The 14,724-nt window shown below is 37.8% G+C and overlaps 1 protein-coding gene across 1 annotated transcript; it reads right to left on the bottom strand.

Moving 5' to 3' along the window:
- Positions 1-3,777: 3,777 nt before the first annotated feature.
- LOC117788395 (putative uncharacterized protein DDB_G0271606) lies at positions 3,778-13,236 on the bottom strand. The gene is made up of 2 exons (XM_034627159.1): positions 11,647-13,236; positions 3,778-8,558 (listed from the first exon to the last, which is right to left on the bottom strand). The coding sequence occupies exon 2, from the start codon at positions 8,491-8,493 to the stop codon at positions 5,995-5,997; it is 2,499 nt and encodes an 832-aa protein (XP_034483050.1). The 5' UTR covers positions 8,494-8,558; positions 11,647-13,236; the 3' UTR covers positions 3,778-5,994.
- Positions 13,237-14,724: the final 1,488 nt, after the last annotated feature.

Genomic DNA, 14,724 nt, shown 5'->3' with positions numbered 1-14,724 from the left:
CATTGCGACCGAATTATTGATTCATCATATTAATGATTATGTATGTATTTTCTATTTATTTGTTGAATTGTTATCAGTTCGTGGTGCCAGCAGTAACAATGCTGGCTATTGTTGTAGAGCGAACCATTCTTTTGAAAAAATCAACCGGTACTTTACCAGCTCCCAAGTATGACGTATTTATTTATCTGCCAAAGACGTCAAATATTTAAACAGTCTGTTAAAAAGTCATTTTACTAAATTGACAAGGCAAATAACAATAGTGTTGTTATGCTTTTCCTTCACTCTTTCACTCTCTTTATGCCTGTTCTAGAATCGCGCATGTGCACGCGGCTTTGCAACCATTCACACTATAGCGAAAGTAAGGTTATGTTTGGCTTAAAGCAAAAGCTACCTATTGGCATGATGATACTGATTGTATGTTTGTAAGTACTTTGTTCAATATCGCCTGTTTACGTTTCATTACAATGAATATTTCTATTTGTGCTTATTTTATTTATAACGGCTTGTTGTTTATTGTTTTAATCATAGCCTGATTCACAGTGGCACGAGGTGTATAGAAAAATCGCTACTGTAAAAGTGATGTATTTATTTCTGTGAACGTAATTATAAAAATTACATAATAATGATTACATTATGATTTTTCAGAATTTTCATTATTGATGATTGATTTTGATTAATTTTTTTTAAAATCGCACTAAAATCATAACATTTTAGCGAACAAATAAAATGTATTTACAAAATAAGGCACAAATTCATTATTATTGATAAAAATCCATAAAAACCAATAATTTTAAAATCAAGGCGAAAATGCAAAATATTTCATTGAAAGGATCATTATGGTGTTGTTATTCTGTTTCTTGAATGATTATAAGTTGATGTTGATTTTATTTGATTTAAAACAAATAAAATTAATCATTTTTTACAATCCCTGATTTATTTATAGACACATATTTATGTATGTATGTAAATTATATGTATATGTATTGAGTGATTGTCACGCCCTAATGCCAATCAATAGGCTGGCTTGTGATCAATACTAATTGCTTCCATTATGACTATTCTATGCATATTGCATTATTATTATGCACGGCAGCTGCCTGAGCCCAGGGACCTTATCATTGTATGCCATAAAAGCGCATTCAACTGTTTGGCGAAACTACTCAAATACTCATTCATACATAAGTATATACATAGGTGGAGCTATATACATTATGGTGTATTGATTTTTTCGAAAAAAAAGAAAAAAGAAATGGTACCCCATATTCGTGATCTACGGCCAATTCTAAGATGTTTTTATTAAGAAACCATAGTTCTTAAATCAATTCCTAATTCCCGCATTTTAAGTTGAAATATTTTGCGTTTTTTGTCTTTGCAAGGACGAAAATTATGTTTTAAAGACAATTTGTCTTTGTATTTGAAGGTCCTTGTCATAACACGAGTTTTGATACCAATCATGTCATGATCCGACTTCTGAATTTACAGAAGATTACGAATGTGGGGCACCATTTGTCAATTTTTTTTTGGCCCATACAAATCGGTGCACTCTAATATACATTCTATATACATATATGTATACACACATCCATAGCTAGTGGAGTAAACTCCATTGTACGATACCCTGTACTTTTTCTTTTCAAAATCAAATTAAAAACTAACATATTGTTAAACAAAAATAAAAGTAAAAGAACTTCTTGTTTTTACCCTTGTTTATTAACTATAGACTGGACCAAGAAGCCAAACACATTGTTCGACATCCAACTTAACTTATATACTTAGCTTCAATTCTTCCTTTCTGCACTCTGCAGAGTTCGTTGATTTTTAAAGTCCGATCGCAATGTTAATTTCAGCACACAACGCAAACTTTGAGTCCTTGCCCTTATTATTCTTTTTTTTCGATTGGCGGGGACAAAGTCTCAAAGCATACCAAGATGGGTCACGTTCTTCGACTTTTCTAATCCGATCGAAGCTTTGCATCAGGCAAACCTGAAATCTTTAGGTATGTTAATATTTGCAGGGAACGTGGCAAAAATCGCAGTCTTCTCTTGCCAACCTTAATAGACCCTGAATTTTTTTTAGGTACAGGGTCTAAAAATCAACTCTGTAAGTTCCCCCCTGGGTAGCAGCATGTGCTCCGGCTGCGTCTTGGAATGTCGTTTAAGGCGCCCCCTAGATTGCTCGCTGAACAGTTGTTTTGTTATTGCTCTCGTGTTTACTGATAACATTTGCGCCTTTAGTGTTAAGAACCGTTCGGTGAAGCGTGGAGTGCGGCAGCGGAACGTACGATAACAATAATGACGGTATAGTCAAAGCGTCATCGCTTCTATTAGCACGACAATTTGATTTGATTTGATTTTAGCACTTCATTAAGAAAAAACACGAAGTACCACTAAAAAAAAGTCGACAGCTACGATGAGAACGCTCGTACGCTCTTTCCCACTCCCACTCCTAATCGCTCTCTCATTCTCCCTCTTGTGCGACTGCCCTTTTACCGTTAACAGTATCAGCAAAGTCAAAGCGAACGTTATTAAACAAATCAAAAGCTTGATTTATAAATGGCGACTTGCGATTGCTTTGTATACTCTCATTTGAGCTGAAGGTATTTTAATTAATTCAACTTGTTAAATATTATTACAAAGCCAGATCGGAGCACTGAATAATATACCTGTCATTTAATGGAATTTTTTTTTTATTGTGTTTAACATATTTAGCAGAGCACTTACTATTTACCAGTTGTTTTCATTGTAAATATGTATTTACCGATTGTGGAGAGTATTAAATTGTTATTAAGCGCAAGATTGTTTTGTATTATTTACTCGGGCTTTTCAAAATTTTTTTAAAATCGCACATTTGTCATTTGTACGCAATGGAAGTTTGTAAGCACATATGCATAGTACAGTGGCTCCCAGCTTATTTCGTGCAGAGGTACAGTTCAACTTAAAAATGGGATAGACGGCAAACTGTTAAAGAAATCAAAGAAAATATAAATTTTGGAACAGTTAACTTTGGGTTGGCTTTAATTTCTAATCGATAAGTCTTTTCTCAGGCTAGACATTAGAGCCTAAATTAAATATTCTAGCTGATATTTGTCGGAATGATGTAACTAATTCTCGCTGTTGTACTAAGACTTCTCTTCTGCAATAAATAAAAAACAAAAAACTCATACATAAAAGAATTAATCAAAGTGCTTGCATAAAAAAGTCATTCGTTTTTTTTTTTTTACTTTCAAGGGTTATTTACAAAAATAGAATAACAATCAATCACTGCATATACATAATTTGATTTATATATTTAATAATTTAGCGGTTATCCGATTGTATATTTATTTGTACTTGACCTTTGCACAAAATTAGCTGTGAGCCACTGTACTTATTTAAATAAGTGTAAGTGTTGTCCCACTCTCTCTCTTGCTCACTCTCTCTGTTAAGGTAATAGCTAATAGTAGGACTACGTGTAAGTGTCCCCACACTGAACTTTGGCTACTAAATTTAGCGCACGCCACAAACTGCGCCGCGCTTATTAACAAAGTGTCAAGTAGTAATAATAAAAACAAAAACAACAACAGTTTCAGCTAATTGTAATCTGCAGTCCATGTTATGCATGTGTGTGTATAATTAAAAAAATGTGCTTTTTTATACTATTGTAGATGTACATACTTGTGCACATAATTTTACGTGCAATTATTTGCACATTTAATTATTTGTATTTTGTTTTTAATAGTTGGAATTTCATTGGAGGCGCACGTAGATGGGGAAAAAGAATTTTTAAGTCTGGGCAATATTTGATTTAAAATTAAATTTAAGATTTATTTGAAACAAATAACTGTGTTATTACATTGAATATACTCTTATTCCTGTTGCTTGGATTTTATTTCCGTAATTTAGAAATGTAATTATATATTACATACACAATTACTTAGAAGTATTGTAATAGTATTATGTATAACCTACATATACATATACATACTCACACATACACATTTTCGGTTTATTTCGAACCTGCACATTGAAAATACAACACAACACAGCAAATAAAATAACAAAAGTTTTTACTGTAACATTGTTTGTTTTGTTGTTGTTGTTGTTTTCAGTGTGCCCGTACTCTCTCTCTCTTTCTCTAAACGTCGTTCACAAGTATTTTTAAATATTATTTTTTTCGCAGGTTTTTTTTTGTTTTGCATAGTTTTATAAAGGATTTAAAGTTTACTTAAGTAGTTTATAACTAGAGTTTTACATTGACATTAAAAAAAGGAAAATGTATGTATATTTTATGCAAAAATCTTTTACTATAATTAACAATATTATTATTATTATTATTATGTATAAGTTCTGGTACTCAATTAATAAAACATTTGCACTTTTAAAGCCTGTTACTTGCTTACTCCTTTGTCGTTTCTTAAAAATTTGTATTAGTCGTATTCGCTTAATAAATTTATATATTTACTCTTTACATAATTTAATTTTTCTGTTTTTCATTATATTTTGTGTTTTTTTTTGGATTGGAATTGAAATAAAATATTGTGATTAAATTTTGTTACGAAGAATTTCATGCGTAAGTTGCGGAGTGTGGTAATAATTATGTTATTTAAGATTTTTTGCTATTTTTGTGTCACAGTTTTCTGACTCCTAGCTAATTATTATATTTAGCTTTCATTTTTGTAAAAAATTTTGAGTAGTTCGTTTTTGATTTACTTTTTCTCATTCTTTTTTTTATAATTTCGCGTTTTCATGTTACAGATGCCATCGGACCAAGAACCTTAGGATCTTGACTTAATACATCTGTAATAGAGTCTTTCTCACATCTGGCCAAATATGTAAAGTGTTTTATAAACTATATATTTAGCTATTTGTATATGTAACTATATATTTGTGATACTGCATTTTAAAGAGGGCGATGGCGAATTAAGGATACCTCAAAAATGTAATCGTTTAAATTTATTCTTGCATTTGTGGTATTCGATAAGTGCAAGGAACACTTTGAATTTTACATAGATAATATGTTTACAGCATTGTAAGGATCGGTATCGAGATATATCGAGTTATCGGTAACAGTAACGGATCTGTGGATCTTAAATACTAGTAATTGCTTCGACGGCACGTAAGGGTATTTTTGTTGTTGTAAGGTATATATTTATATATACATAAATATCTATACATACGTAAGTATATACCTGTAGCTATGGGACACTGATAGTAGCAATCATAGCATTATTATCTGTTATAAATAGTCGGTAAATTGTAGCTTTATTTTACAGGAATTTTTTTTGTTATGTTTTTGTTTTGTTTTGTTTTGTTTATAGAACGTGTACAATAATTTGGTCGTAGGTCTAAGACACTTTTTGGTTTTAATCCTTTTCCATTATATAAATAAATACATATACATGTGCATGTATACATTGTTATATACAGAAAGTAGCATTACATTTTATATAGTAATTAGTTGTAGGTATTTTCGTGACTTATGTGCGTAGTTAAGTAAAATCTGAGACTCGCTGTAAAATATATCGTATGTTAACGGTTGTGCTTCGCGACCGGAACAAGGACCAGGATCGGATTGGAGGGTGGGTAAAGAAGGAGGGCAAAGGGCAAACTCTCAAGAACACTTAAAGGCTAAAAGTTTTACGAGCACAACGAATGACGGGACAACGACGAGGAGGAGAGGACTATGCTTACATCTAGGATGCGATTACTTGGCTTTGACTTAGAAGAAAAACTTGCGCACTTCCTCATCCAAGTCGGTGGAGTCGACAAGATCATCAATTACGCCTGGCACAAGGAGCTCAACCACCTCCAAATCTTTTTTATCCTTATCGCTAGCTGCTGCTGCTGCCGCCGCCGCCGCTGTTGTTGCTGTCGCTGCCGCCTGCTGGACATCCGAGCAGTTGCTAATTGGACTGGAGGACGGCAGTGGCATGGGAACTCCGGCTCCCAGCAACGCCTCGTAGGTGTCCTCGAGCAGCACGCCACTCTCGATAGCCGCAACAGCCTCCTCATAGTATCAGTTGAGGTCGCGACGGAAACTATCCTCGATATTGGGATCGGCAATCATAATGGGATTCTGATCCGACAGCATTTGCAATCCAGCGACATCCATTTGCCCCAAATCCAGATCCAATGAATCAAAGATCTCCCTGCTAAAATCCGCATTCGTGGAGTAATCGCTAAATATAATGGAGGGTATATTGGAGGGTGTGGGCGTATGGTTCTGTTGATGGTGCTGTTGCTGGTGATGGTGGTGTTGGTGGTGGTGGTGCTGCTGCTGCTGTTGGTGGTGTGACTGCTGCTGTTGATGGTGCGTCTGCTGCTGTTGATGATGATTCATTACCATGTTTGAGTTGCAGGCATTGCTCACTGGAGAACTGCTCGACAACGGCGAATTCGTGCTGTGGTGCGGCGAATGCATTGGTGAGTGATGCGGCGAGTGGTGCAGAGACAGCGACAGTTGCTGTGGCGAGGCCTGCGCTGACATTGGTATAGGCAGCGGTGAGCTGGGACAACCCAAGGGTGAGGGAGCTGGCGAGGCGACCAGCGACTCAACCACACCCCCACCGCCAGCACCACCGTTGCTATTATTGTTGTGGTGCTCATGTGGACCATTGAGACTTGGACCACCATTGTGCGTTGCTGCTGTGCCTGCCCCATTGCTGTTGTTGTTCAGCAATTGTTGCTGTTGTTGCTGCTGCTGATGTTGCTGCTGCTGCTGTTGTTGCTGGTTGTTGGCGCGCCTCAGATTGTTGTTGTTGCTGTTGGCCTCAGGACTACCGCTTAGCTCATTGTAATCCAAGAGTTTATTTTGATCCTGATTGTGATACGGTCCATTAGTTCCATTTGCTCCTCCCGCCGCTGCGCTAGCCGTGAAATCATCAAAGTCGAGTGCAACAAAATTGTTGGCGAAACTTTGTTGCTCCGGTGAGGAGTTGCTGTCACCCAGCGAGAAGTTCTCAAAGTGATTGTGAAACGAGGGATTCAGACTGTTGTAGGCGGCATCAAAGGCGCTCGACAATTGTTGCTGCTGTTGCACCCTAATGGGACTTGCCGGTGCACTCGTGTGCAGTTCGCTGCCAGAAACGCTGCTTAGCAAACCAGGCGAGGATCGCGGACTAGACGGATTTGCGGGCTGGCGATAATCCGTTAGATTGCCAGCCACAGTTGTGGCGTTGCTGTTGCCGCTGTTGTTGGCGCCCAACGTGGGTAGCGGACTAAACGACAAGTGTGGCGAGCTGCTGGGCGGCTGGGCGTTTGCGGGCGTGTTGCTGCTGGCGACATTGGCGGACGTTGGCGAGTGCTGTTGCTGATGATATGGCGATGGCGGACCCGCCGCCCCGCTGCCCGGACTAAACGGACTGGGAGACTGATCACGTTCATGTCGCTGATTGTGCGGTGACATGACCGGTGATAGCGTCTGATGTTGCAGTTGTTGCTGTGACTGCTGCTGTTGTTGCTGTGACTGTTGCTGCTGTGGTTGTGGTTGTTGTTGTTGTTGTTGAGGTGTTGCATAGTGCTGCAGTGCGGTGAGATTGGGCAGGGAGCCAGTGTTGGCATAGCTGGCCTGATCCTGCAGTGGCCTGAACAGTGAGTTGGAGAATTTGGCGTTGTATGGCGTTTGTTGTTGTTGCTGCTGCTGAAGCTGCTGCTGTTGTTGTTGTTGTTGCTGATGTTGCTGCTGATGCAGCTGCTGTTGCTGTTGTGCTTGCGGCTGTTGTTGCTGATGTAGTTGCAGCTGCTGCTGCATATTGTGCTGATGCTGTTGCAACTGTTGCAGCTGCACCTGATGCGGCAACAACGACGGCTTTCTCCTTTGTGCCTGCGGACTGAAACTGCGTGCAATTTGGTGCGGCGAATGAGATCGTTGACTGTGCTGCTGGTGATGCGACTGTTGCTGTTGTTGTGCATAGTTGGCGTGCAACGTGTTGTCCGTTGTAAAGCCAGCCCCCTCCGCTGCCGTTGCCATGATAAGACTTTGATGCAACGCCGAATCCGAGTTCGAACGTCGCCAGTTCGTGTCCATTGGTGGACTCAAATAGAGGTTCTGTTGTGTGCCATTATTATTATTGTTGCTGCTGGTGTTGGGCAGTCCCATGGCGTTTATTAAACCACCAGCACCACCCACACTGCTGCCGTACGGCGAACGATCCTGTTTTCGTTCCGAGGGTCGTCTCATAGGTCCCACGCCAACACTGCGACCACGCGACTCCCGATAGGCAGTGGGTGAACCTCCACCACCACCCGCAATGCCATCCGGAGATGCACCACCGCTGGCACCACTTCCATTGCCACTGCCACCACCTGTGCCATTGCCAGCATTTCCCGGCGATGCATTGGAGATCGATCCACTTTCTGGCCCACCCAAGCAATCCAGTAACTTTTGGTTAGCCTGTGTCTCATCCATTTTTGTGGCATACACCTCCTTCATGATCCTCTCGAACTCAGCCGTTCCCTCCGCCTGCTTCTGCTTCTGCAGCGCAATCTTCTCGCTGAACTTGCGCGGATTTGCCATTGTTGATGTATCTCTTTTATATATGCCTTTAATATGTCTTTGTCTTTGCTGCGCCTGTGGTCAGTCTGTAAATATAATTAGTTGATCAAATTGACATTTCTAGGGGACAACAGGGTTAACTTCAGTTCGATTTAACCCCTCATTGCGCGAGTTCGTTTTATTTTGCTCTGCTCTGCCATATTATCTTTCAAGCTCTTCCAAAAAGGAATTTTAAATACAAAAGTCGGCGCTTGGATACTCTTTCTATGTGGAAAGTATTAAAAGATTTTTCCGTTTACGAAAACTGGCAATTCATTGGAGAAAAATTAGTTAGAAGTTTAAGCATAAAGGCAAGTAAGACATGATTCTTAGGGTATCATAAAATATTTTTCTGTCAAAATACGGTCAATGAAAAACAAATTAAAATTGAATAATTGATAATACTCAATTAAAACTCTAGTTTGTTTATTTTTTTAGTGCATCGCTTATGATTTATGGCGCTCTTTAAAATTTGTATTGTTATTAAAATAAATTAAAGAAAATCCCTTGGAATATATAACAATTCTCCGGGTTTGTTAGCAAGTCAATTATGCTCCCAGCATGTTAGGGTATTGTTAATGATTCGGGTTGCTCTTGGCTTTATCAATGTGTCAGCGAACGGTCGCTGATAAGGCAGATAGTTGGCCTAACAAATCAGACGTAGCCGTAGCCGTAGCGGTACCGCTCTCTATCTTTCTCTCTCTCTCTCTCTCTCTCTCTCTTGCTCACTCTTTCTCTCTCTCTCTCTAGTAGCTATCTCACTTAAGCTGTAGCTGTGTTGTCTCCCTTTGGTTTCACTGTTGTTTCTCAATGCCATTGCATAACCAGTGCGATATGTAAAAAGGGCGGGAAAAGCGTTGCTCCGACCAAAATAAACAACGCATTTATAGTTCTTGGGAAGTGTCACCAGGTCAGGGAGGGGTACCAGATAGAAAACTAGGGGCTACGACAACCTGCAGCTGCAATATGCAAATGTTTTGCGTAGCAAACGAAATTATTTTGCATTAATTGATTCGATTTGCGGCCGTGCAAAGTATTTATTTTTTGTTGTTGGGCCACAAAACACGTGAAGGGCATTTTGAAGTAACGAATCGCATATTTCAGATCCAGTTTCGCCTTTCGTTTTTGATTATGCTCCCAATAATAATAATAATATCGATCCCTCAAGCATAAACCAGTTCCACAGCTTCATCTAATGCCATTTGGCATCAACCTGATCAACCCGATGAGTTCGCTTGAGACACGAATTGAGTATGGATTTGGTGACAAAGACCTTACCTAAAACAGACGACAAGTTATTGTAGATACACACACACAAATATAGATACAGATACATTCACAAAGTTACTTTATCTTTTGGCAAAAACATGTGAATAATATGAGTGATAGAACAATCAAAGCATGAAGTCATGCGTACTTGGATGTATTCTTATCTACGGATTGGACATAGATCTTAAATCGTACTCGTGACCAAAGAAGTTTGCCAGCTGATAAATCAAAATTAGCTCAAGTGGGTGGCTGTTTCCATAATTAAGATCGAGATTTCGATTGGAAAATTTCTATAGCAACTTTGTTTGTCACGTGTTTTATGATAAGAAATCAATAAATTCAGTCTTAAAGACAAATATAATAAGAGAGATGAAGTGAGCAATTTACTCATGAAAGAGTTGAGATGTTTTTAATTGATTAAAATTAATCAATTTCGTATGGGTACAACCGGATACTGTATATATATTTTCTAAAATGCTCAAGAAGAAACATAGGTTCATTTGGAGAAATAATAAAATTAAAATAATCATTTCATACTCTAAAGATGACAATTTGACACTGTGGAGTTTCTAAAAAGGACATAGAAAATAGAGAATTTGTTTAAAGACTCATTGTTGACTCATGGGTAAATAAAAATAATAATTTTCCCATTTCTGATCACAAACTGATGCTATGGAATGAGAAAAAAACCTAGTAATTGCTAAGACTCTAAGACGCTAATTAAACAAGTAATTACTTTTTAAAAAACAAGTTCAGTTAATTAATGTATGTAGTTGTGAATTTATTCATGGTGACATACATTTTTCTTAAAAACATGAAATTAGTTGAATAATTTCATCATAATCATTTTCACTTATTAAGTTATTTAATCTTACCCTATGAAGTTGCTAAAAATCCCAAGGAACCAAGAAATTATTCTTGAAAACATTAATTCAGTTGGGAAAATACTTATTCGAAGTGATTATTAATAATCATTTCCTCTTAATATAAATTCTATCATAACAATCTAAAGTTTTGCAATTGCTAAAAAGCCCAGTTAAGATCATAGCGAAATTTCAGTACGAATCAACAACAAGCCAAGCTTGAAAGCTTGTTGATCGCCAATTCTAGCTAATTGTCAACAAATTGATGACTAACAATTCGGAAGTGTATGTGAAAACCAATTTTGGCTTAAAGTCAAGCCGTGTCTGGCTCTGAGGGGCTAATTTGGAATGCAGATCACACATTTGTCCAGACACTTATGGGCACGTGGCCATACTAAATGCCTTACCGCCTTTTCCACCCCCTCCAATATTAATTGTCGACGGTTTTTTTGGGAGAGGGGGGCGGACATCTAGTAAATAGAAAGAGAAACCGAACTGAGAGAAAAATATAGCATTCCCACGAATCGATAATGACATTTAATAATAATAATTTAATAACCCGAAACGATAAAAATTTACTTAAGCGCACATGGCCTAGTGTTGCCAGTCGGCGATGAGAGAGTGAGAATGAAACAGGAAGCAGGTTTACTTCTCGTCTGGCACTCTCCTCTGGCCACAGGCCCAATCCCTATGGCTGCGTTTTGGCTGCTCTTATCAGCTGCTTTATCAGCGCGCGCGCCGTGGAATTTTTGAATAAATTTTGCACTGTTTGTTTACGAGGACAGTGCGAAGCGAAGGGGAGGCAACAACAAAAAAAAAAAAAGCGAAAATGACACACACCCGCATGTCCGAAAGTTTTCTTCATTTTCACCTACACTAATGCAAATTGAGCGGCCGGCGGTTGCAAAACAAAACGAACACCGCGTCAAGTATGAGGCTGGGGGCTGTGGTTAGTTGTTGTGGGGGGTGGGGGTGGTGGTTAGTCAAGAGGGCTTTTACTTACTTGTCAAGCGCGCGCTATGACAACAAAATCACTTGCTCTCTCGCACTCCTCTTTGCGTGGCCTCTCTCAATTTCACTCGCACTCTCTCTAGTTGTAGTCACTCTCTCTCTCTCTTGAACGTGTGCTCTTGTGCTATTCGCTCTCAACTCCAATTGCCGATTGGCTCTGTGCTAAAATATTTCGCTTTGGCGTTTGTTGCTTTTGTTGTTTCTTAATTAAAATCGCTATTTATTATATATTATGATGGCTCTGTTATGGCAAAATATTTTGGCGCTTCTTTTTATGTTAGCGCCCAGCTGCTGTTAAGCTTCTTTGTTGTTGTTGTGTTTGTTTGTTTGTTTTAAGCTCTCACTACGACAAAGACAAAACGCGAGCGTAAGTAGCTTTTTTTACTGCGTCTTCTTCTTTGACGTGCGCGCTAAAAACTTGTCAGCCGTTTTTATTTTTTTTAATTTAATTTGGTTGTTGTTGTGCGACTGATAAAACCAGATTTTATATTACGTTCTGCTGTTAGAAATGTGGTTGTTCTTTATTTGATTGTTAAATTTGAAAATTGATTTCTAATTTCAGTTTTGAGCATAGCTGCTCGCTCTTATTGGTATTGGTGTTGTTGTTGTATTTGTTCGCGCCACTAACGAATGGCCGCGCGCAAAGATTTTTGTGCTGCTGCTTCTTATTTATTTTAGTTGTTGTTGTTTGCTCACTTACACGTACACGTACACACACTCACACACACACACGTTTTGCTCTCGCTTATTGTTTTAACGCACAACTACGACGTTTTTTTTTGCGCTCAGCTGCTTGGCACTTGCTTTTTATTTTTCCTTATTTGTTTTTTGTTTTTCGTTACCAACGAAATGAAAAACTTTTGTTGCGCCTTTGACCTCTTTTCACACCGACGTCGACAGCGGCAGCAGCAGTGACTGCGGCAGCGACACTTTAAAAACTGTATTTGTATTCTGTTTGTTGCTTTTCCAATTGGAACCTGGGTTCAGTTGGATTCTTGTTGGTTGCCGTTTTGTGACCGTTTTTGTATTGCATTTCCTTGTTGATACATGTATGTATGTATGTAAATTCAGCTACTGCTCCGATTTGGCTTTTTGTTTTTCGAACAACAACAAGAGCAATAGCAACAACAACAGCACAGGCCAAACCAAACACACACACACGCAATATACACGCTTTTCATATGTATTATTATGTACACACACGTACAAGTATTATGTATGTTATTTTCGTTGCACCGCACTCGCACAAACTTATCATCACGATTCGACGACTGCTGCTGCTGCTGTCGTTTCTTCTTCTTCGTTCATCTTCGTCGTCGTCGTCGTTGTCGTCTTTCTTTTTCAGTTCTTTATTATTGGCACTTCACGTTGAACTTTAACTGGCACGTTTTCAATTGTTGTTAACGCGCCATGCAATTGCGCATTGTTATCGATGCGTTTTTCAACAATATTTATCGCATTTGTTTTGTTATTTTCACTTTTTCTTATTAGATTTCTGGTTTAGCAGCAGTGACTAAGAATACACTAAAATTGGTCAAGCGCGTGGAACGGAACTGGTTTGCCACGGAGCTAACTAAATGAGTCGGCAAATGTTCCCGCTAGGTGGCGTGCGCCGACCTTTAAAAATGAGAAAAACATAAAAAATTAATAAATTTGATGAAAATTTCAAATTCGAAATTAAATAAAATTCAAATAGAAATTTTAATAAAGTTCGCCCACCTTTTGGGGGAAAAAACTTGGAAAATTTAATTCTTCAAGAAAGTATAAAAAGATCGAGAAAAATCTAATAAAAATTAAACAAATTCTAGCTTAAAAATGAAAATTTGGAAAAAAGGTACAAAAATTCAGAATACCTTTTTTCGGAAATGTACTTATTTTATTAAGTAAAAAAATCGAACCAGATCGGAAATTTTTACCGAGTGGCAACCTTCGGCTTAAAGCGCTGCTGTGGCGTTGTTGGCCGTTTGACCGCTAGGTGGCTAAATCAACTTCGGTTGGCATTCTGCAAAATAACGTTAAATTTGTTTTTCCAAAACATCATTGAAATTCTTAATTAATCAATCGTTCTGATTTACAGCAATTATAAAATATATATCAAAATAACTATTTGAAGGGTTCAGCTTAGCCGAGATCATTAACTTAATAGAAAAACAATCATATATAATTTTATAACTTATTTGTTAAATGTGGCTAATGTTAAGCAATTGGGCAATTGAAAATTTGTATTTTAATGGGCAGGGTAACGAACTGAATCGAATATTAGTTTTAGTAAGGGTTACGGTTATGTTTTACCGATTTCAATCGGTAAGGACCGGTTACATGTTAGTGGGAATGAAACTGTAATGAAAAATATGTTTATTTTGTGTGTGGTAGGTATCAAGTTATTTTAAGTAATTCTCTTGTGAAGAGAGGCTGACGTCTTTCTACTCCTAGATTTACTATATATACTTTCTAAATTTAAATTCAAGCTTACGTACAATAAATTCACTGTATGTGTGTGCGTGTGTGTGAAAATGTGTGGGAGCCACTGTTCGTCGGGCTGTTTCCTTTTCCGTTAACATTTTGTGTCTGGTTTCCGGCATTTTTGTACGCCGTTTAAAATTGTTTCCTCAGATACAAATCTGTAGCAGCAACAAATTTCGTTTTGCAGACACTTGAATGCCAATTGCAAGCAAATTGATGCCTCCGAGGCAACATTTAAGTTTTCCCGACTTCACCAAGGAAATAGACAGCAACAACAACAAAAATAAAAACAACAATAACATGAATTTCCAGTTGAACTAACAAATGAAAATGACAGTCAAAATTGAAAATGTGACCACATTTAAACGATTCCTTGTCTATTTAGTATTGACTTTGTTATGGCCTATTTGACAAACTATATTCATTCATTTGCATTAGGTTTAAATGATTAGAGACCGTTATCTATTAACAAAAATGGTGGACTAGCGGATGTCCTGTAGATATTTTAGTTCTTTTACTTTATTATACCACTTTTTCTATATTACAGTGTATACTAAATATGTAATTCGATAAATGGAAATTGGGAAAAATAAGGCAAATGACACGC

Source organism: Drosophila innubila, assembly GCF_004354385.1.
Source record: "Drosophila innubila isolate TH190305 chromosome 3L unlocalized genomic scaffold, UK_Dinn_1.0 0_D_3L, whole genome shotgun sequence".
Classification (NCBI taxonomy): domain Eukaryota; kingdom Metazoa; phylum Arthropoda; class Insecta; order Diptera; family Drosophilidae; genus Drosophila; species Drosophila innubila.
The sequence above is the reverse complement of the archived record's forward strand: the minus strand, read 5'-3'. Positions and strand labels throughout refer to the sequence as shown.